This window comes from Chiloscyllium plagiosum, chromosome 9 (assembly GCF_004010195.1).
Source record: "Chiloscyllium plagiosum isolate BGI_BamShark_2017 chromosome 9, ASM401019v2, whole genome shotgun sequence".
Lineage (NCBI taxonomy): Eukaryota > Metazoa > Chordata > Chondrichthyes > Orectolobiformes > Hemiscylliidae > Chiloscyllium > Chiloscyllium plagiosum.
Window position 1 is genome coordinate 21,007,829 of NC_057718.1, and position 25,031 is coordinate 21,032,859.

Here is a 25,031-nt window from a genome sequence, read left to right on the forward strand (position 1 = left end):
TGATAGGGGAGGGGAGGGAAATATATCCTTGGTGGTGGGGTCTGTTTGGAGGTGGCGGAAATGACGAAGGATGATACGATGTATCTGGAGGTTGGTGGGGTGGTAGGTGAGGACCAGTGGGGTTCTGTCCTGGTGGTGATTGGAGGGGCGGGTTCAAGTAGAAACCATATGAGTGGAAGTATGAAATAACAAGATGTTGACAACTCTGATTAGAGTAATCAATAGGCCCCTAACAGTAGCTGTTGTGTAGGACACAAAATACATCAGGAGATGATAATAGCATGTTAAAAAAGTACACCAATCAGGGGTGATTTTAATCTTCAAGTAGATTGGAAAACTCAAATTGGCAAAAGTAGCCGTGAGGACGAATGGGTACAGTATAATCGGGAAATATGTTGTGGACACAACCAGGGATCAGGCTTTTTTGGATCTGGAAATGCTTAATGAGGCAGGAATAAAAAAGATATCAGAGTAAGAGATTCCAGGGAAACAGTGACCATAACATGGCAGAATTTATCATTCAGTTTAAAAGTGAGACACTTGGGTCAGAAGCAACTGTGCTAAACTTTAATAAGGGCAATTATGTAGGCATAAGGGAAGAGTTGGCTGGAGTGGACTGGGAAAGGAGTTCAATAAAAATGATGTTTGCAAAATAATGACAGATATCGAAGAAAATAGATTTTGACTCAAAGCAAAGATATATCCTAGTGGCAAAGGAGGATTCTAGGAAGGGAATAAACCAAACAAGGTATCAAAGTGGAAGAAAGAAAACCTAAAATGTGGCAAAGATAAGTAGCGAACCAGAAGACTAGGAACATCGTAAAAGCTAATGAAAAATGATCAAAAGACAATTAAGAGAGGAAAAGCAAACTATGAAGACAAACTAGCAATTAGTATAAAACAGACAGTAAGAGATCCTTTAAAAATATGAGAAGGGAGAGAGAGGCCAAGGTGAACATAGGTACCTTAGAGAGTGAGACTGGGAAAATAATAATGGGGAAACAGGAAATGGAAGAGGCGTTAAACAGATCGTTTTCATCAGACAACATGGTAGAGAATATTACTAGCATTCCAAAAATACAAAATAATCAAGGGCTGAGGTGAGGGTGGGGAGGAAGTAAATATAAACTATTAGGGAGAAAGTACTAGTGAAACTAACAGGACTGAAGGCTGTTAAGTCCCCTGGAATTAATGGATTTCATCCTAGGATTTTAAAAGAAGCAGCTACAGAGATAGTGGATGCACTGGTTATAATCTTCCAAGAATCTAGAGATTCAAGGAAAGTCCAAGAGGATTAGAAACTAGCCAATATAACACTATTATTCAAAAAGAGAGGGAGACAAAAACAGGTAACAATAGACTAGTTAGCTTGACATCTGCTATTGGAAAATGCTGGAACCTATTATAAAAGATTTAAGAGGACAGTATTTAGAAATACTTAATAAAATCATGATGTGAAGGTGCCAGTGTTGAACTGGGGTGGACAAAGTTAAAAATAAAATCACACAACACCAGATTATAGTCCAACAGGTTTTAATTTGAAAGTAATAAAATCAAGTAGAGTTAGCATGGCTTCATGAAGTGAAAACTGTATCTGATAAATTTATCACATTTGTTTTGAGGCAATAACAAGCAGGTTAAAGTGGATAAGTACTTTGAGGTTTCAAAACTGGAATTGGAGAAAGTACCACACATAAGACTACTTAATCAGATAAGAACCCATGTTATTGGGGTGGGGGGGCAGTATATTAGCATTGTTGGAGGACTGGCTAAGGGATTCAAAGACAAAAAGTTGAGATAAAGGGGGCATTTTTAGGAATGAAACCTGTAACTCGCAGAGTGCCACAAGGATCAATGCTGAGGCCAGTATTATATATTATTATAGTATATTAGTATATATATTAAAGACTTGGATGACAGAAGTGAATGTATTACCACGAAGTTTGCAGATGAAACAAACATAAGTGGGCAGGCAAATACTAAGGATGACACAAAGATCTGCAGAGGGACGTAGACAGGTCAAATGAGGGGGCAAAAAATTGGCAGATGGAATATAACGAGGGAAAATTTAAGATAATTTAAGGTATAAAGAATAGAAGAGTTATATATTTTTTATAAATGGAAAGATTGCAGAAAGTGTCAGCACAGAAGCATGAGGGCTCCTACTGCATAAATTACAAAAAGCTAACTTCCAAGTTCAACAGATAATTAAGAAGGCAAATGGAACGTTAGCCTTTCTTTCAAAGGGAATGGAGTATAAAAATAGGGAGGCTTTGCAAAAACAATACAAGGCACTGGTCAGACCAGAATACTGTGAACTATTTTTGTTCCCATATCTGATGAAAGATACACTGGCATTGGAGATAGTCCAGAGAATGTTCACTAGGTTGAACTCTGTATAGAGGGACTTTCTTATGAGGAGAAGTTGAGTAGCTTGGACTTGTACTCATCGGAATTTAGGAGAATGAGGGATCATATTGAAACATAGAGTTTTAGGGATTTGAACAGGGTAGATACAGAGAGGTTGTTTCTCATTATGGGAGAGGCTAGGACCTGAAGACATGATCTCATGGGATATGGGTGTGGCAATATAGGTCAGTATTTTTTGTCCATCCCTTGAGAAAATTGTTCTGAGCTGCTTTCTTGAACTGATCGTTGCTGGAGCTGCACTCATTCAGGCAAGTGGGGAGTATTCCATCACACTCCTGCTATGTGCCCCTGTAGATGGTGGAGGAGTACTGGGGAACAGTAGAACAGTTACTCTCAACTGAATTTATAGCCTCTGACCTGCTTTGGTAGCCTTTTTTTTGTATAGCAAATCTGCACGCTAACGTTTTTATTAGTTATACATTCCTCGTCTAAAAGAGCATGAAAAACTGCAGGTCTCAGAGTGCTACCTTTTCTTGAGTTCAACTTGAGCTCCCTTCCTACGTTTCACAGTTATATATCCTCCACTGTCTTTTCACCACTTGCCATTCCCGTAACCAACCACCTGCAGTACTGCTACAACACTGACATCTACCCAACAATGTGGAAAATTAGCCAGTTATGTCTTGCACAGAAAAAGCAGGTCAAATCCAACCTGTCCAATTAAATCCCCATCAGTCTACTCTCAATCATCAGCAAGGTGATGAAAAGTGTCATCGACAGTGCTATGAAGCAGCATCTGCTTAGCAACAATGTGTTCACTGATGGCCAATTTGGATTCCATCATGGTCACTCAGCTCCTGAACCCATTACAGCCTTGATTCAAACATGGATAAAACAGCTGAATTCCAGAGGGGGTATAAGAATAATGGTCCTTTACATCAAAGCCAAGTGTGGCATCAAGGAGTCCTACCAAAACAGGAATCAATGGGAATCAGGAGTCAAACATGGCACATGGGAAAATGGTTGTGACTGTTGGAAGTTAGTTACCTCAGCTCCAGGACATCTCTGCTGGAGTTCCTGCAGAGGCCCACACATCCTCAGTTGCTTCCATGACCCTCCCTCCAGCTTAAGGTCAGAAGTGGGATTGTTTACCAATGATTGCTCAATGTTTAATACCATTTGTGACTCCTCAGATACTAAAGCAGTCCATGTTCAAATGCAACAGGATCTGAACAATATCCATGGTTGGGCTAACAAGTGGCAAATAACATTTGTCCCACAGATACCAGGTAATGGCCATCTCCAATAAGAGACAATCTAATCACCACCATTTGACATTTAATGCTGTTACCATCACTGAATCACCACTATCAACATCCTGGGGGCTGACCAATGACCAGAAACTCAACTGGACTTGCCATATAAATACAGAGGCTACAAGAGCAAGCTGAGGCGAGGAATACTTCCAACTTTCCAAAGCATGTCCACATCTACTGCTCACTTGCCTGAATGAGTGCATCTCTAATAACACTCAAAAAGCTGGACTTCATCCAATACAAAACAGTGGGCTTGTTTGGCACCACATCCACAAGCATCCACTCCCTCCACCAACAACAATCAGTAACAGAAGTGTATACTACCTACAAGACGCACTGCAGAAATTCACCAAAGATCCTGAGACAGTACTTTCCAAAACCCATGACCACTTCCATCTAGAAGGACAAGGGCAGCAAAGACCTGCGAACACGTGCTAGTTCCCGCCCAAACCACTCACCGTTCTCAGATGGAAATAAAACACCATTCCTTCACTGTCTCTGGATCAAAATCCTGCAATTCACTACCTCAGGGCATTGTGGGTCTCCCTACAGCACATGGACTACAGCAGTTCAAGAAGGCAGCCCAGCACTACCTTCTCAAGGGCAACTAGAGACAGGCAATAAATACTGACCAGCCAGTGATGAATGCCCACATCTCAAGAATGAATTAAAAATAAAGCCCACTTAAAATGTTGCCTTTGGTTATATTTACACTTGTATAATGTTCTTCTTTTTCATTTTGACTTAAAGTGCATCAAAAAACCCTAGCAAATCTCGCGTCAATGGAAATTTGGGGGAAAATTCCACTGTTGAAGTCATATCTCGTGCAAAGCAAGATAGTTGTGGTTGTTGGAGGTTTATCATCTCAACTCCAGGGCATATCCGCAGGAGTTCTTCAGGGAAATGTCCCACACCTCACCATTTTCAGCTGCTTTGTCAGTGACCTCCCCTCTATTATACGATTAGAAATGGGGATGTCCGCTATGATTACCCAATGTTCAGCAACATTCACCACTTCTCAGATACCAGGTCAAAAGGCAGCAAGACCTGGACAAATTCCAGGTTTTGGTTAACAAGTGGCAAGGAACAATCACATTACATAAATGCCAGGGAATGACCATCTCCAATAAGAAAGAAGTTAACCATGCCCCTTAATACTAATTTAATTGGTACCCTCACTGAATCCTTCCCCATCCCTAGTCAATCAACATTCTGAGGGTTACCATTGATCAGAAATGAAACTGGTCTAGCCATCTAAATACAGTTGGACCAAAAACAGGTCAGAGGCTATGAACCCTGCAGTGAGTAACTCACCTCCTGAATCCCCAAAGCCTGTTCACCATCGACATGGCACAAGTCTGTAGTGCAATGGAATATTCTCCACTGTACTGAATTAGTGCAGCTCCAATAACACTCAAGAAACTTGATGTCACACAGGACAAAGCAGCCTACCTGACTGGCATTGAATCCAGCAACACTCACTTCCTCTACCACTGACACAGTAGTAGAGCGCATACTATCTACAAAATGCACTGCAGAAATTCACCAACGTTCTTTTTAACCCATAACAGAACTGAGGAAGGATCACTGGACCTGAAACAGTAACTCTGATTTCTCTGCACAGATGCTGCCAGACCTGTTGAACTTTTTCAGAAATTTCTGTTTTGGTTTCTGATTCACAGTATCCACAATACTTTTAGTTTTTCTTTTCAACCCATGACCAATTCCATCTAGGAGGACAGGTGCAGCAGATGCACGGTAGCACCACCACCTGCAGGTTCTCTCCAACCTACTCACTGTCGTCGGCCTTGGGGAAATATATTACTGTCCCTTCAGTATTCTGGCCCAAAATCATCCAACTCCTTTCCTATCACCATTGAGAGTGCACCTACACTATTTGATCTGCAGTGGATCAAGAAGGGCCACTCATCACCACTTTATCAAGGGCAGCTAGGGATGGATGGCAGCCACATCCCATGAATGAATATAAAGTAGTTTGAAAAATTGCAATTTCCTTTCTTGTTACTCATTTCCATAATGCATTATTCCTAAATTTGTATGTCTAAATCTATCATATAAACATAAATATGCATATGTACTTCATAGAATAGAATCCCTACAGTGTGGAAACAGGCCATGTGGCCCAAAAAGTCCACACCAATCCCCTGAAGAACCGTTCAGTGTGTAATCCACCCAGACCCATCCCTTACCCTATTACTCCACATTTTCCCTGACTAATACACCTAACCTACACATCATGGGCAATTCACCTAACCTGCACATCTTTGGATTGTGGGAGGAAACTGGAGCACCCAGAGGAAACCCATGCAGTCACAGGGGGAATGTGCAAACTCCGCACAGACAGTTGGAATCGAACCAGAGTCCGTTGCACTGTGAGGCAGTTGTGCTAACTACTGAGCCACAGGACTACCCAAATATATGTACATATAAGTATATAATATATTAGACCAATGTTTACTATGTCAAATGATTTTTAATGATCGACATTAACCTCATCCACTGCACTTCCTTTAACCAAGAGCCTGTGCTTATTTCTTTAAAAATCTATCAAAGACCGTTTAAAAATTGATACTGAATAACCTTCATTGACTTGTTATTCCAGAGCTTAACAATTTTGTTCAGTATTTTAGATTCTGATAATTTAGCAACAATATATTTCAGGTTAACTGGCCTCTAATTTCCTGGTTTAAATGACAAATTACCGGAGCATGAGGAAGGAATAAAAATTGACTTACCACATTCTCCTGGACTTGGCAGTTCGATACGGAAATGCTGAGAGATAGATCTTCTGTGGAAAGAATGACAATGAAAAAAGTTGCATTAAGATTATTCAGCAGCAGAATTACTCTTTGTATCAAAAGGATTATTCAAACTACTGACCCTCTATTACGTAATGTTACATAAGGTTCCCCATGGTAGGCTCATTCAGAAGGTCAGGAGGAATGGGATACAAGAGAACTTAGCTGTCTGGATACAGAATTGACTGGCCAGCAGAAGACAGCGAGTGGTAGTAGAAGGAAAATATTCTGCCTGGAAGTCTGTGGTGAGTGGTGTTCCACAGGGCTCTGTCCTTGGGCCACTACTGTTTGTAATTTATATTAATGACTTGGGTGAGAGGATTGAAGGATGGGTCAGCAAGTTTGCAGACGACACAAAGGTTGGAGGTGTCGTTAACAGTATAGAGGGCTGTTGTAGGCTGCAGCGGGACATTGACAGGACGCAGAGATGGGCTGACAGGTGGCAGATGGAGATCAACCTGGATAAATGCGAGGTGATGCATTTTGGAAGGTCAAATTTGAAAGCTGAATACAGGATTAAGGATAGGATTCTTGGCAGTGTGGAGGAACAGAGGGATCTTGGTGTGAAGGTACATAGATCCCTTAAAACGGCCACCCAAGTAGACAGGGTTGTTAAGAAAGCATATGGTGTTTTGGCTTTCATTAACAGGGGGATTGAGTTTAAGAGTCGTGAGATCTTGTTGCAGCTCTATAAAACTTTGGTTAGACCGCACTTGGAATACTGCGTCCAATTCTGGTTGCCCTATTATAGGAAAGATGCGGATGCTTTGGAGAGGGTTCAGAGGAGATTTACCAGGATGCTGCCTGGACTGGAGGGCTTATCTTATGAAGAGAGGTTGACTGAGCTCGGACTTTTTTCATTGGAGAAGAGGAGGAGGAGAGGGGACCTAATTGAGGTATACAAGATACTGAGAGGCATAGATAGAGTCGATAGCCAGCAACTATTTCCCAGGGCAGAAATGACTAACACGAGGGATCATAGTTTTAAGCTGGTTGGAGGAAAGTATAGAGGGGATGTCAAAGGCGGGTTCTTTACACAGAGAGTTGTGGGAGCATAGAATGCGTTGCCAGCAGCAGTTGTGGAAGCAAGGTCATTGGGGACATTTAAGAGACTACTGGACGTGCATATGGTCACAGACATTTGAGTGTGCATACATGCGAATCAGTGGTCGGCACATCATGGGTTGAAGGGCCTATTCTGTGCTGTACTGTTCTATGTTCTATGTTCTCTCTATAAATTGTACAGGACACAAACAGACCATTTGGCCCAACCATTCTAAGGTTGTTGTAGGTCTCTCACAAGCATTCATCCACCTGATTTTGTCTTGCATTGCATTCTCTTGCTTTCTTGTATGTTTACCGAGCTTACTTGAATATATATGCTCTTGACTCTCTATATCACAACATAACTTCTTCCAGTGATGCAATTGTAACTGAATAAGCACAAATTATTCTTCATGTAAGATGGCTGACCCAACATGGCCACTACTAGATAGCAGTTGTTCAAATTGTTATTCCAATCTAATAATGTATTACGATATGGAAAGCAGAAGACAGATCTTTTTCTTATACTTCAGTATAGATAATTTCTCAGGGTCTATTAGGCTGTTTCACAGCATTTACACTTGTACAAAGAAATAACTGTGAATAAGTTACCTGAAAGACTGATTTACAATTTGTACAAAACTACACATGGTATAAGTTCAATGCAGTAAAGATTAAGGGAGGATAGAACCTATGTACATATGAATTTAGAGGAGAAGGCCATTCAAGTCACTCTGCTGCCATCTGCTCTAATTGTGGCCTCTATTTCCTTGTTTATCCTCTTTACCCTTTGTTCCTAGTCAGTCAGTCTAATTAAGTTTACAATCCATAAACTGGCTAATAGGGTGGGGAGAGATGTGTAGTTTACAAGTTTGTCAGGAGAGCTAGAAAGGAACAAAAAGATAGTTGAAATGAAAGTGGGTCATTTGACCCAGAAGTGGCTCCATAATTATATCAGTGACAGAATTTCCTTTTAATTCCAATTTCTTGACCTTTACCATATTGCTTAATATTTTTATTTCCCAAGTAAACAAGTCTCTCTTGCTCTTATATGGATTCTAATCTATTGTACATGTTGTCTACTAAGAATTAATTTTCCAGTACTGGTACTGGACATCAAATCCAGTGAATACACCCCTTCTGATCTAATATAAGGTTATTAAAAAAAATTAAAAATATCTGAAAGGCAGGTCATAAAGAAAGCAGCTAAAGGTTAGGCCTAGTACACCAGCTTGAAGAATACTTGCAGTGATGCCCTAGATTTAAGATGAATGATTTCCAACAACCACAACTATCTTCTCTAGAGCGAGGCAAGACTGCAACCTGTGGAGAGTATTCCCTTTGAATCCATCAACTTTGTATTGTGAGGATGTCTTGATGCCACACTTGGTCGAGTGCTGCATTGATGTCAAGAGCAGCCACTCTCACCTCCTCTCTGGATTCAGCAATTTTATCCGTGTTTGAACTAAAGCTTTAATGAGGGTAGAACTCAAACTGAACATCCCTTACAAATAGCACCACTGTCGACTAATTTCATTACTTTACTCAAAATTGAGTTGTAGCAAGTGTATGGATTTTTGGAAAGCTTTTGATTAAGTCCTACATAAGAGGTTCGTGTGTTAGATCAAAATACATTGGAACTTATGGTAATATACTGGCACTGAAAATTCGTAAGCAGACAGGAAACAGACAATAGGAATACACAGGTCTTCTACAGATTGGAAAGTGGTAAGGTATTGCAAGGATCAATGCTTGGGCCCAGGTGTCACCAATCACTCACTAATGAGTATGCTTGTCTATCCAGGAAATTCTATGCCACTGGCCATGGGTTCTGTATCCCTTTGCATGGTTGATGAGCCCAATCCTAGAGCCACATCTCCACCACACATTTGGCAGTTGTTTCCAGGAGGTGGAACTGGTCGTTGGTCTCGGGATCACTGACACTCTTTTCTTTGGTTCCTTTTCCACAGTTCCTCTTGGATTTTCTCAAAGAATTGTGTCCCTTCATACAGAAGTTCCTACAATCAGTTTCTTCTGAAGAGAGTCTCCCATGCATTGAAATTTATGCTACAGTTATTAAGGGAGGCCTTCAGGAATCTTTGAAATGCCTCCTTTGTCCTTCTCACATATGAGTGCCTTCCTTGAGCGAGACGAAGATGATCTGTTTCAGCAGTCAGAACCTAGGCATCCTAAGCATGTGGCTGGTCCATCAGAGTTGGTTTTGAATGATTGTGGCCACGATGCTAGTGCTATTGGCTCCTGGAAGGGCACTGATGCTCGAATGTCTGCCCTCCTAGCTGATGCAGACAATGTTGCTCAGACAGTGTTGATGGTCCTTTTCAAGTACCACCTACAAGTTGCACTGCAGAAATTCACAAAAACTTCTTAGACAGAACCATCCAAACCCACACCACTTCCATGTAGAAGGACAAGGGTAGCACATACATGGGAACACCACCACCTTCAAGTTCCCCTCCAAGCCAGTCTTCATCCTGACTTGGAAATATATTGCCATTCTTTCACTGTCGCTAGGTCAAATTCCTGAAATTCCCTCCCTAATGGCACTGTGGCTCAATCCACAGCAGGTGGACTGCAACAGTTCAAGAAGGCAGCTCACCACCATCTTCTCAAGGGCAACCAGAACATAGAACATTCCAGCGCAGTACAGTTTCTTTGGCCTTCGATGTTACGCTAACCTGTGAAACCAATCTGAAAGCCCATCTAACCTACACTATTCCATTATTATCCATATGTTTATCCAATGACCATTTAAATACCCTTAAAGCTGTCGAATCTACTACTAGATTAGATTAGATTAGATTACAGTGTGGAAACAGGCCCTTCGGCCCAACAAGTCCACACCGACCCGCCGAAGCGCAACCCACCCATACCCCTACATTTAGCCATTACCTAACACTACGGGCAATTTAACATGGTCAATTCACCTGACCTGCACATCTTTGGATTGTGGGAGGAAACCGGAGCACCCGGAGGAAACCCACGCAGACACGGGGAGAATGTGCAAACTCCACACAGTCAGTCACCTGAGGCGGGAATTGAACCCGGGTCTCAGGCGCTGTGAGGCAGCAGTGCTAACCACTGCGCCACTGTGCCGCCCTACTGTTGCAGGCTGGGCATTCCATGTCCTTACTGCTCTCTGTGTAAAGAACCTATCTCTGACATCTATCCGTATCTATCACCCCTCAATTTAAAGCTATGCCCCCTTGTGCTAGCCATCACCATCTGAGGAAAAAAGGCCATCACTGTCCACCCTATTCAATCCTCTGATCACCTTGTATGTCTCTATTAAATCACCTCTTAATCTTCTTCTCTCTAATGAAAACATGCATTGAAAACAGCCTCAAGTCCCTCAGCCATTCCTCATAAGAGCTTCCCTCTATACCAGGCAACATTCTGGTAAATCTCCCCTGCACCCTTCCCAATGATTCCACATCCTTCTTAGAATGTGACAAGCAGTACTGTGCATAATACTCCAACTAGGTCAATAAATGCTGGTCCAGCCAACGACACGCATATCCCACAAAATGAATAAAGTTTTTAAAAATCTATACGTAGTCCAAGTTTTGGAACCATATAGAAGAGTTGGAGGGATGACTGCTTTATACATAAGGATCCTCTTATCAACTTGGATGTACAGGGCTACAGGTATTCACAGTACATATCAACAATTTGAATGAGGGAACTAAATACTATATTTCCAAGTTTGCTGACAACACAAAATTAGGTGGGATTATGAAAGGTGAGGAGGATTGAAGAGCCTTCAAGGTGATTCAGACAAGTTGAATAAATAGATAAGCGCATGGCAGGTGTAGTGTAACATGGATAAATGTGAAGTTGTCCACTTCGATAGCAAAAACAGAATGGCAAAGTTGAATGGTGACTGAAATATGTCCTAATAGACCAGTCACTGAAATTAAGCGTATGGATGCAGTCATCAATTAGGAAAGCAAATGGTATGTTGGCCTTCACTACATAAAGGTTGGCAGACAGCAGCAAGTAAGACCTACTGCAGCTTTACAGCGCCTTGATGAGACCACATTAGATTAGATTAGATTACTTAGTGTGGAAACAGGCCCTTTGGCCAACAAGTCCACACCGACCCGCCGAAGCGCAACCCACCCAGACCCATTACCCTACATTTACCCCTTCACCTAACACTACGGGCAATTTAGCATGGCCAATTCACCGAACCTGCACATCTTTGGACTGTGGGAGGAAACCGGAGCACGCGGAGGAAACCCACGCAGACACGGGGAGAATGTGCAAACTCCACACAGAGAGTCGCCTGAGGCGGGAATTGAACCTGGGTCTATGGCGCTGTGAGGCAGCAGTGCTAACTACTGTGCCACCATGCCGCCCACATCTGGAGCACTATATGCGGTTTTGGTCTCGTTGTCTAAGAAAACATATACTTGCCATAGCAGGAATGCATCAAGATTACACCAGACCTATTCCTGGGATGGCAGGTTTATTATTGGAGGATATTGGGTTGACTGGACCTATACCTACTTGAGTTTAGAAGAATGAGAGGGGATCTCATTGAAACATAAAAAATTCTGATGGGGCTGGACAAGCTAGAGGCAGGAATGATCCAAAACAAGGATTATTCAGTTTGAGACAAGGAGTAATTTCATCATTTACACGGTGGCTAACTTGTGGAATTCTACCACAGTAGAAGCTGTAATTGAATGAGTTTAAGAAAGAAGCAGATAGATTTGTAGAGCTTCAAGATGTCAAGAGGTTTAGGGATAATGCAGGAGTATGGGGTTAAGATAAAACATCAGCCATGATCATGCTGAATGGTACAGCAGGCCCAATGGGCTGACTGGCCGACTGCTGCTCCTATTTTCTATGCCTTCAGACTGATAGGGAGATTATTGACTGGGTTGGGATTTCCAGTTTTTTGTGCACAGGATGTATCTGGGCAATTTTCCACATTGTCAGTTTGATACAGTGTTCTACCACTGTACTAGAACAACTTACTTATGGGCACAACTATTTGCAAAGCCCAAGCCTACAAAATGACTGCCAGAGTATTATCAAGAATCATAAGTTTTGCTTTATCCAGTGACTTCAGCCATTTGTTCAGACCAAATGGGCTGAAACCAACTTTTTTGAAGATTGCCACTTCTGGTACTGAGGACCTCAGGAGGAGGCCGAGATTGGTCACCCGCATGTCACTGCTGGATGATGATGAATGCAAATGCTAGAACCCTGTCTTTTGTACTGATGCAATGGGTTTCCATTAAAGTCGGAGAATTTATGGAGCCTCCACCTCCTGTTAGTTGTTTAGCTATCTGCCACCATTCATGACTGCATGTAGCAGGACTACAGAACTTAGATCAATTAGTTGCAGTTATCACTTAGCCTATTATCAACTATTACATTTCAAAGTGAGGAACAATATTTAAATTGCTAATTAAAATCGGAGGTGTGAAATGCAGTTAAAAAAGACCAGCGACTACCTGGTTAAAACATTCCAGCTATGTGACAGAACTGGATTCACTGTGGCCATATTGGTCTGTGGAAGGTGTTTTTAGGGTGATGGCATTTTGTTTGTAGAAGTGTGTTAGTTAATTTGTAAACTATTTTTGCTGTGAACATTCCTGTTGTCTTATGCCAAATTAAATACACTAGTGTTTAAGAAATTAAAGCTTTCCTTGTGCACTGTAGCTTTAAGTTTAATGGAGATTTCATAATTATTGAAGATATTGATGATTTTTTTCTAACTTTGCTGTTGTACATGTTCAAATCTCCCACATCAGCACAAATACAAATACAGTATTTGTCCCTGCTTGACTGCACTAAATAAATCAGTGAGAAAGAAAAATCTCAGGAAACCAATAAAACACCCAAAATATCAAAAGTTAGCCTATGAGTTAAGACCTCTCAAAAACCTTGTGCTAAGGACAGTAGTGTCAGAATGCCAAGTCTTTATAGTCAATGGTAATGTACACGTTACGGCTATCTGGAAGATTTGGCGTTTTCATTCTTTGCTAAATCTAGATACATATAAAAAATCAAAACCTTGAATCTCATTGATTACTGAAACATATTTAGTTCAAAATTGCCTGAAAATGTCCTTTTTATCTATTTTCTCTGCCTTTAAATTTCCAATCATATTCTTACCACTCAACTATCTGTCTCAAATTCCATGTTCTTCAACTTTAAACAACAAATTCTTGAATAGAACTGTATCACAATCCATCTGAAAATTTAAACGTGATATCAATTGATCTTCCTCTGTTTACCATCTCAGTGATCAAAGTACTTTGCTAGGTTAGACAGTCAAAACAGTTTTATAAATCTATGTTGACTCTCTAATTATATGCTTCCACAACACTGCTTTTTTACAATGGATTCAAGCAACTTCTCCACTGCTGACATTAAGTTTATTGGTCTGTAATTATTTAGTTTGTCCTTTACTTCAGTTCTGGAAAACATCCACATTTGAAAAAAATGATCACTGAAGTTGATTGGAGGTTAGACTGTATTCCGATTTTCTATTGAACTTTACTGCACTATGCAAATAAAAGTCAAATTTTGCTGCTCTTGCTTATTTCCTGGTAGATGGTTCTTTCGTGGTTTTGACAGTTCTGGAAGGAAGATATTAAATGTTTTTTTTTTGGGTGGGGGAAATAGGGCGTGTTAACGTAAAAGCAGGAAAACAAAAATAAAAATGGGTGTGAGATAGAAAATGAAGTTTTCTTTTAAAAAAAATTAACTGAATCAAGATTAAAAGCAGTTTTTTTAGAATCAATCCTTCGTAAAATATATGTTATTCTAGCATTTTTGTAAATTTTAAAAGTAGTTTGCTAAAATTATGAACACATGCACCCCCCCACCCTTCCAGTTTAACAAGTCCCAAATTATATTTTAATAGACTCTTAAAAGAAATCAAAGGCCAGCCTCTTATTTTCAACTAATTTTAGGAAGGAGTAAGCATTGGTATTATGACAAGTTAATAACAACCTTTCTAAAACAGCTTTTAGCTGCAATGAATTGATCTTGATAAGTGTGTGGGATATTACACTAATCGCAAAGTATCAAGTTCCCAGTGAGTCTTTGCGAACCACAGTGACATTGCACACCAATACTACTTTTTAAATAAATTTCATGGATGATTCTATTATGTTCTTTCATAATAGACAGAGTGAGCATTGCTTGGAGGCTGCTTCTCTTCTATGATTTCTTATAAAGTGAATTACTGATAAAATCTAAAGCAAAGAACTGCATATGCTGGAGATCTAAAAAAAGACAAAAACAGAAATTGTTGGAGAAACTCAGCAGGTCCAGCAGCATCACTTGAGAGAAAACAAAGTTAATAAGTCCAGTGACTTCTTCAGAACATTAGCTCTATTTTCTCTCCAGGTGTTGACAGAGCTGCTGAGTTTCTCCTGAAATTTCTGCATTTGTTTGTTACTGACAAAATTTGTTTACCATGCAGATACACAGGAAAACTTAGGTATGCCTGTTAATGGAAAGAAATAAAATTACTCTTTGCATAGAGATTACAAGAAAAAAAGATCATTTTGAAAGGTAAAATGTATCCATGTAGTCAAAGCAGCATAGGAGTTAGGTTGTAGAGCGGTAATGTTAGTGGACCACTAATCCAGGTGATTAGACTAATGATCTAGTGGCATTGCATTCAAATAAAAAACGATCAATCATCAATAATAGAGTCACTCAACCTACCAAAATCTTGGTAAACTTAATTGGTATTTTCGGTATTTTATGAGGTGTGGATTATACGCGAGTCCAAACACATAACATTGTAGTTGTTTCATAATTGCTAGAGATGGCCTTACAATTCACAAGTGGTGGTTTAAGGGTAATAAATGGAACACCATGTCCCAAGAGTAAATGAAAAACATACATACAATTCTTAACTTCAAGGATATGAATCTACATTCATCCTGACAGTTACAGCAATTAAAACAGTCAAATTCATACTTTGTTTAGCCTGAAGGCTGATGAATGAAATTCCACAAACAACAGCACTGATAAGCCTGAACTGAAAGGTCAAAGGACAGAAATAATATTTGTCATAACAACTTTCCAGAAGTCCAGATTTATTGGTAGTAATGAAATGAAACTGTCATCATTAGCCATCTGTATTCCACTGACACCTAAAGCAACTTGTAGAGTCTCCATATGCACAAAAAATATATAAATTGCTGTCAGTGATTCTACACTTTTAGAGGATGATGATGAGTAAAATCAGTGGAAAATCTATGAATTGATGGGAACTTGCACATTATTAGCCTTACAGTAAAAATCCTTTAAAATGGTCACTTTGTTGACTTAGGCCTTTAAACAGTAAGCTAACTTAATAAGTATCACCAAAAAAAAATCACTTGCCCTGAAAAACTAACTTACATTTCTCGAAAGTCAATTTTCTTCAAATTCCACATATGTTTTAAAACATTCTTTGAAATTTATGATATTTTAGTTCCTCTCTTAATTGATTTGACAATCAAACATTTAAATTACAAATGAGGAGATTCAGCAGCTTTAACTTCCTGACATGCTTCCTGAATAAATACATCAATGTGATTTGCTGTTTAGCCTGCTTGCTGATGGTATGGCTGCTGTTGCTGGAGGTCGCCTTTACTTGGCACTAGATTAGACTGATATTAGGCAAGAAAACCAGAGAGGAAAAGTGTGGTGCTGGAAAAACACAGCAGACCAGGCAGCATCCGAGGAGCAGGAGAATCGACGTTTCGGGCATAAGTATCTGCAGTCCTCACCTTCTCCAAGAAAACCAGAGAGATTACCAAGTTTTTGTGGAAATGTTCCTTTGAGGCTAGTGGCAAACATCTTTACCACAACCTGCATAATTTAGCCCAGGAATAACCAAATCCTTCTGAAAGGTAAAAAGCAGATTTGGAGGTGCCGGTGTTGGACTGGCGTGTACAAAGTTAAAAATCATACAACGCCAGGTTATAGTCCAACAGGTTTATTTGGAATTACTAGCTTTTGGAGCGCTATTATAAATTCTGCGTCTTATGATCTAATATTCCACAACCACTATTTTTAACCAAATAGTCCCACTCTCTTTTTTCCCTAATAGCCTTACAACATTTTCTTACTAAAGCAGTTACAATATCCTTTTGAAAATAATGATTGAATCCAATTTCAGCAACCCTTCAAGTAAGCCACTCTTGACTGTGATAATTTGCTAAGTAAAAATATTTCTCTTCATCATTCCCTAGCATAATTCCCAGTTGTTGTCAATGTGTGTCCTCTGGTTATCAATCTTTCACAATTAGAAAAATAAGCCATTAAGGGCAGGTTCACCTCGAGTAGGAAACTGCTAACTTAGAAAACTTCAATTATAACAAGTGTGAAAGTGATGCGTTTATCATTGTATCAAGTCATATAACTAAATCTATGTTTAAAATGCAAGTACTTTAAATACTGTTAATTGTTCAAAGATGTGATATTGTACAGTAGTGAATAAAATTGTCTGAATGCAATTTAGATAGAAATTAAGAACGATCCATTGCTGTCCTTTCTCAGGTACAGTTATGGACAATATATGTTAACACATTACAAGACAAAAAGCAATTACAATACTACAGGGAGAACCATATCATGGAAGCTATACATGCACACCATTCTTCATCAATGAGTAGAAGAAATATAATTAATCCATATCCACCAAGACAACAAACTAACTGCGAAAATAGAAATTAGGTTATTATAGGTCTGAAATGAATAAAGCACTCTCACAACATGGAGGTTGACAGAAGGACACAACCTGAAAGATTGGGTAGTATTTTACTAATACTACATTCCAAACAAACTTTTGTCAGGAGCCTGCCTACCAAAATTCCGGCTGTACCACAGTTACTAACACTTGAAAGGGGTATTACTTGGTTCAAAGTGAAACGTATGATTCGATCCCAATAGGATGTCCCACCTTAAAGCACTTAGCAGCACCAGGTCTGAATCACTGTCACTGGTGGCCCACAGGCATTCTATGAAAAAATGTGGTTATGGAAGCGAGACAAAGATGAAGTCTGGGGTACTGACAGGACTTTGCTAGGAGATCCCAGGGAACGGAGTGAGGGAGTTGGATGGCCAGGTTTAACATGTTATGGGAGGATTAAAAAGAGTTGACAGATCATTCACTGGAGACAGGGACTGCCAAACCTGGATGCTCCTCACTCCAGTCCATGCATTAGGACAAGATGATGGGTGACCAACCTGGTGTGGGCTTCCCTTTGCTATAGGCAAGATATCAGCTCTGGACCGAAGAGGCCATTATGTTGCCACTGATTGGTATTTAAGGGCTTCAGTAGGCCTAACAGTTAACTGGCCATCTGACATCTATACAGCTCATTCTAAACTTGGGACATTGGTCAGAGGTGGGTAGGAAGATGGTTGGCAGGCCATGCATTGCATTTTGCTAGCCTTTCCCTGCCTTCAAGCACACTACGTGGATCCATAAAATTCAGCCTAGTAACCTTTTATATCTCTTCATAGGTGCTGCCAAACCGGCTGAGTCATAGAGATGTACAGCACAAAAACAGTCCCTTCAGTCCAACTCGTCCATGCTGACCAGATATCCTAATGAAATCTAGTCCCATTTGCCCATATCACTCTAAACCCTTTCAATTTATATACCCATCCAGATGCCTTTTAAATGATGTAATTGTACCGCCCTCCACCACTTCCTCTGGCAGCTCATTCCATACACACACACCCTCTGCATGAAAAAATTGCCCCTTAGGTCTCTTCTCTATCTTTCCCCTCTCACCTTAAATCTGTGCCCTCTAGTCCTGGACTCCCCAGGGAAAAGACCTTGTCCATTTATCCTATCCATGCCCTTTATGATTTTATAAACCTCTATAAGGTCACCCCTGAGCCTCTGACACTCCAGGGAAAACAACCCCAGCCTCTTCACACCTCTCCCTGTAACTCAAATCCTCCAACCCTGGCAACATTTTTGTAAATCTTTTCTGAACACTTTCAAGTTTCACAACATCCTTCTGATTGAAAGGAGACCAGAACTGCAAACAATATTCCAAAAGTGGCCGCAACATGACTTGCCAACCCCTCTTCTCAGTACTCTGACCAATAAAGGAAAGCATACTAAATGCCTTCTTCACGATCCTATCTCTTCTATATTTTGATATCGCCTCCGACTCTACTTTCAAGGAGCTATAAGCCTGCACTCCAAGATCTCTTTATTCAGCAACACTCCAAGGACCTTACCATTAAGTGTATAAGTCCTGCAACGATTTGCTTTCCCAAAATGCAGCACCTCACATTGATCTAAATTAAACTCCATCTGCCACTCCTCAGCCCATTGGCCCATTTGATCAAGATCCCATTGTACACGGAGGTAACTTTCTCCGCTGCCCACTACACCTCCAACTCTGGTGTCCTCTGCAAACTTACTAATTATACCTTCTATGTTTACATCCAAATCATTTATATAAATGACGAAGAGTGCACCTAGCACCGATCCTTGTGCCACACAATTTGGTCACAGGCCTCTGGTGTGAAAAACAACCCACCACCACCCTCTGTCTTCTACCTTCAAGTCAGTTCTGTATCCAAATAGCTAGTTCTCCCTGTTTTCCATGAGATCTAACCTTGCTTGCCAGCTTCCCTTGAGGAACCTTGTTGAACGCCTTACTGAAGTCCATATAGATCATGTCTGCTGCTCTGCCATCATCAATCTTCTTTGTAACTTTTTCAAAAAACTCAATCAAGTTTGTGTTTTTATTTCAGTTAAACATAGCTCATCTCTTTTATAAACCTCACATAATCCTCTGCCAAAGATTCGCAATGGTCTGAGCATTCAGTAATCCTATATATTAACTAAGCCTACTCCTTATATATCAAATTTTAAGATCTGGTGCAATAATGATTCGGATCTGATCCTTCTACTTAAATCCCTTTGCAATAAGGGCTAACATGCCATTTGTTTGTCTCATCTTATTGGAAATTAGTGCAGATTAATGTCCTTCCATATGATAATGGCCAATTTAAGCAGGTGTTCGGGGGCAAGAGATCACCTACAAATAGGTAAGATATCAACAGAAGGACTCACAAAGCATTTTCAAAAAGATATAAATAGATTGAATGAGTGGACAAATGTAGTATAATGTGGGAAAAATTAACATTGTCCACTTTGCAGAAAACAGAATAGTTTTAACTGAGAGTGACTGCAGAATGCTGCATTACAGATGGATCTAATTAAGCTTGTAAATGAATGCCAAAATGTTAGCACGCAATTACAGAAAATAATTAATAAGGAAAATAGAGTATTGGCCTGTACAGGGTAGTGGTGAGTACTGTATACAGTTGTGAACTTTTTGCTTAAGGAGGGATATACTTACATAAAGCGTTAAAAGGGGTTCACTCGGCTGAATCCTGAAATGAAGGGGTTGTAATATTCTGAAGGAGTTTGATGGGATACATACTGGAATAATGGTTACCCTCATGTGGGAGACTAAATCTAGCAGGTCAGGTTTAAAACTTAGGAACTCCCATTTGAGATGGAGTTGAGGAATTTATTTTCTGGGAGGGTTTACTTTGGAATTTGGTTTTTAGAATTGTCTTCCACAGGGAACAGGATAGGCTGCGTCATCAATTACATTAAAGGTCAAAGTTAGATTTTTAATTGACAAAGCAGTTGAGGGTTCTGAGGGATAGGCAAAAATGTGGAGTAAAGGTGACAGTCAGGTCAGCTATGACCTCATCACAGCAGGGCAGGCTTGATAGGCCGAATAGCTTATTCCTGCTCCTATTTTTTGTGATCTTGTAATCCTAATATGCCCATCTTTTAATGGTATCATATTACAGACACCTGAGAGGATTAACAAAACTTCATCTTAACACCTCATCTTAAAAACATATTTAAAAAAAAATAGCACTCTCTCAGCACTCCACTGAAGTGGAGATTATGTGCTCAATTCCTGAAGTGGGATTTGAACCTATAACTTCTAACAAAGGCAACAGTGCTACCACTGGGTCATGGCTTAAAACAAAAGGAGAGACAATTCAGAGGATTCAGTGAAGAAGAGAAGAACATAGTTAAATTTAAGAAATGCTAACAATGAACCTATAACAAGAAAACTGGCCAAAGGATTCACAAAACATTGCTAATTTCCAACATAAGCCAGCAGTAAGCTAAAAAGAGGACATTGCCACATTCCAGAATTCAGGAGGTATTGTCACTATTTAATCAGTGATTCACTAATCCAAGTTTAAATTGTAAATCAATAAAAATCCAACTGTAAAATATCAGCCTGACAAATGAAATTGACCAGTAATTTTAAAAAATCTGCCTTAATTAAGGCCATATACTACGTTTTTCTCAAATATCAATGTCCAAAACAACAAAATGCAACACACACCTATGATCTTATAGCATGAGTAACAAGATCATATTTAGTTATTCCAAAACAAGCTTTGCACTATACATGTTATATCTTCAACTAATTCAATGTGAACTAGCCTTGGCAACAAACTTGTTTGACTTGCCATCTCAAATGATACTGATGGTCTTTAATGTCTTGACAGGGTTAACAATAAAAATTACTTACTGTGCTCTTTGCCTTGTCCTGCAGTGGTGCACACGCTGGCTTGTGGAGTGACTGGCATCAAGGCCTGACGAATGGCCTTCTCCCAGCTCTGAGCAACATCTAAACCTACTCCTGTGGCTGCCAGGGCATGATTCTGGTAGTTGCCTCCGAGATTCTCTCCAACATAATAAACCATGGTGTCAGTTATGATCTCAAAGCAGTGAGGGTTGCTGCCTTGAGCCAGATTTGTAAAATCCCGAGGTGGATCCAACTGCAGGATTTCTGACAGTGGGATTTCCTAAGTGAGAGAGATCAAAGACCTGCCTTAGAAAGAGTCTGCAAACATTAGAAGAGTCTGTTTTCAAAACTGCCTGAGCTGTTAGCAGGCAATGTGAATAAGTCTAGAAATATATTCTGTCTTTTAATAAGCTGCTGATTATGTGCACAACCAACCCAAGAATGTTCAGCCAATGAGCCTGAATCATTTCTTGACTTCCTGTTCAATCTCATGGTGTACAACTTGTAATGAAGGTTGTGGTGGTTAAAGTAGAGACAGATGCAAAGATATTAGCACGTCGCTAAAATTAGACGCAGTGTTTTAGCCTTTCATGAGCTGACACTACGCAAAAGTTTTACATAGATGATCATACTAACGGACTTCAGCTGATGTGAAGTACTGATGGACTGATGTTGAATCAGTAACTCTCCTTAAATAATTATGGGGAAATCCCCACACAGATAGCGACAAAGACTGGTAAAATCCCATGCAAAGAGACCATCATTTTAGAATTAGCTGTATAAAACTGAGAGGAACTGATAAAATGCTAAATACATTGATAATATAGCAATTTTTGTGTTACTCTCTGTGGAAATTATGTTGACGTCCCATTGAAGGCTCAACAAACTAAGTTTTATGAAACATTTGCTATGTAGCTATCATTTCCATGTATTTATTTATTATGATTAGATTAGATTAGATTACTTACAGTGTTTAAACAGGCCAACAGTCCACCAACCCTCCGAAGAACAACCCAGCCAGACCCATTACCCTACATTTACCCCTTCACCTAACACTACAGGCAATTTAGCATGGCCAATTCACCTAACCTGCACATTTTTGGACTGTGGGAGGAAACTGGAGCACCTGGAGGAAACCCACGCAGACAGGGAGAGAATGCGCAACTCCACACAGTCAGTTGCCTGAAGCGGGAATAGAACCCGGGTCTCTGGTGCTGTGAGGCAGCAGTGCTAACCACTGTGCCACCATGTGAAAGTTTGGACCATAACAGCGTATTAGTTTTGCACATTCAAAAGATTTTCAAGTCCCACTATTATTGGTAATAAATCATCAAAAAAGACCGAAAATGGATGACCAACTCATTACATAGCTATATCATATTCATACGCTACCTTAAGTGATAATTAACAGAAGAAACACAACTTTATCTACACTTAAATATGCATGAAACGCAGTTCAACACAGACATATGGAGTAACTGAAGTTTTGTTCATAATTTCCTCTCAGTCTGTTCAACTGCTCCAATTATGTGGTGGTGATGTAATAGCAGAAAGAGTGAAGGAAGCAGCTAAGATACTTTAGCATAAAATAACTCCACAGATGTTGTTTGAGAGTCCAAAACTAAATGAATGAGAACATACTGCAGGGATTAGTCATAGTAAGGATTAGATTCCTTAAAGAAAAAAATACTGTGAAAGAAAGCAAACAGGTAATTTCTGTCACAACGCAATGTAAAAATGGGTTTGTTCAAAGACTCGGAAGTAAAGATTGCACTAAATTAAAATACAACTTGGTAAAATGAATTATAGTCATAAATGTGTTTCTATACGAACAAATATTATAAAGTACCTCTGTTACCTCCCAATCACCATAAACTTCAAATTTAAAACTACCCTGAACATATCTTGTTCAATCTTGCACAGCCATTAGCCCCTTTGAGCTATAATAGATCCCGATTCCTCAATGTGTCAAGATTTAAATTCTTTGTGTTTTAAATCCTCCATGGTTTGAAATATACCACTCCGTTCTAGTGACCTTGGCCAGCTTTAAACTCTGACTCTGGCATTTATGGGTTCAGAAGCTTATGGCCTGGATTTCCCTCTTTAAATTCAACATCTCTCAACCATGTTCTCCTTTTCAAAACCATCATTAAAACATAATCTCTGACAAAACTTTTGGGTCACCACTCCAAACATTGTCTGCTTTGATTGCCTTCTCAGGGCAACTAGGGATTCACAATGATGATAACCTTCCAGCATTGCCCAAATCTCAGAAATAAATAAAAGATTCTCGAGATAGTCCACCCACCACCACAACTTCCCTCCCCATGGCATTGTTTATAATGTATTGGAGAGCAGGTTTGTTGCTAAAGGTACAGCATTTTAAGACCAATGTTTCACATAATACTGTTCATCGTATACACTATTACATCCAGACAAAATATAATATTTGTCACATACTTTTCTCTACCAATCTCTTATTCTTTCCTTCTCTTGTATTTCTAACTTCGTCTTTTTTCAAGCAATTTTTCTTATTCTGTTTATCTTTCTCTTTCACATGTTCTTCCACCATTTCCTCTCTCTCTCTCTTGCTTTCGATCTCTTAAACACAACTAGAAAGGCACAGTACCTTGTGCCCACTCGTGCTTTCAATCATCCATGCTCATGCTCAATCTAAAATCTTTTCTCTCCCTCAGTATACCGACAACCAATATATTCCATAACATTATAACGTCAGCCATAACTGTCCTACCTTAATTGATTTCTAAATCTCAGATTAATAATAGATATTTGTCATGTATATTTGGTCTTCTGGATACCATCCAATGCCTCACAAAAACCACTGCACATGTACATCACATATTTCTATTAAAAAATGTCTATTCTTATGAGCAAGAAGGTCATATCTTACATTCAAAAAAAGGGTACTTTTATTGACACAACTGATCACCTTATTTGATTAACTTCATTTGTGCCAGTCATCTAAATATAAAAGAAATGTGCTCCCTTGTAAACATTAGTATTTATGTAAGAAACAAAACCAACACCAAATATCTGAGCTAAGTTTAAGGAAAATGTGATATCCCCATCACTGGGCATAATGCCAAAAGATGGGAGGCTCTTAATCTCTGAAGACAAATTCTGAATAATAGTTCATCATATTTACACCACGGAAACTGATGATCAAAACTATGTTAAGGATCTTAATCAAAGTAATAAGCACTCTGAGGAATGAGACTTTTACAGGTTTCATATGAATGCATGAATGACCGTACAAAAGCTGACAAATACATACATGACTGAGGATTAGTCACTTGACATTTATTCACACCAAGGTCAGATAAATAAACTATATTTAATATAAAAAAGGACAAACAAAGATTCAACCTTTATTTTGCCTTTCCAACTTCAATATATCGGCCACTGTTTTGAGATGAAAAAAGGTCAATGGTCTAAAGTCACTGAGTCAATGAAGCTAAATACCAAGCAAGTAGTATAGGCATAGGATGGCCGATACAGTTCTGCCTAATATGAATTGCTATCCCAATATCTCATTTTGAAATTATGCTGTACACAAATTTGTCACTTAATTTCCTGTGGCACAACAAAGGCCACAATTCAAAAGTGTTACACTAGCTGTAAATCTTCATGATCGCATTCCGGATCATGAAATTTCTAGACAAATAGTGGGTGCAATTCTAGCCTCCCTGCTATAGGAAGGAAGTTGTGAAACTTGAAAGGGTTCAGAAAAGATTTACAAGGATGTTTCCAGGTTTGGAGAATTTGAGCTATCGGGAGAGGCTGAATAGGCTGGGGCTATTTTCTCTGGAGCGCTGGAGGCTGAGGGGTGACCACATAGAAGTTTATGAAATCATGACGGGCATGGATAGGGTGAGCAG

At 39.6% G+C, this 25,031-nt stretch overlaps 1 protein-coding gene across 6 annotated transcripts in view; it reads right to left on the reverse strand.

Moving 5' to 3' along the window:
• The window catches only part of prkd3 (protein kinase D3), a 423,856-nt gene that overhangs the window by 32,273 nt on the left and 366,552 nt on the right, over positions 1-25,031 (reverse strand). For all 6 annotated transcript variants that reach the window (XM_043695537.1, XM_043695540.1, XM_043695539.1 and 3 more), the window contains 2 exons: positions 21,136-21,412; positions 6,443-6,495 (listed from right to left, as the gene is read on the reverse strand). In XM_043695537.1, the coding sequence (XP_043551472.1) occupies positions 6,443-6,495; positions 21,136-21,412 (330 nt within the window). The remainder of the gene's footprint in view (positions 1-6,442; positions 6,496-21,135; positions 21,413-25,031) is intronic.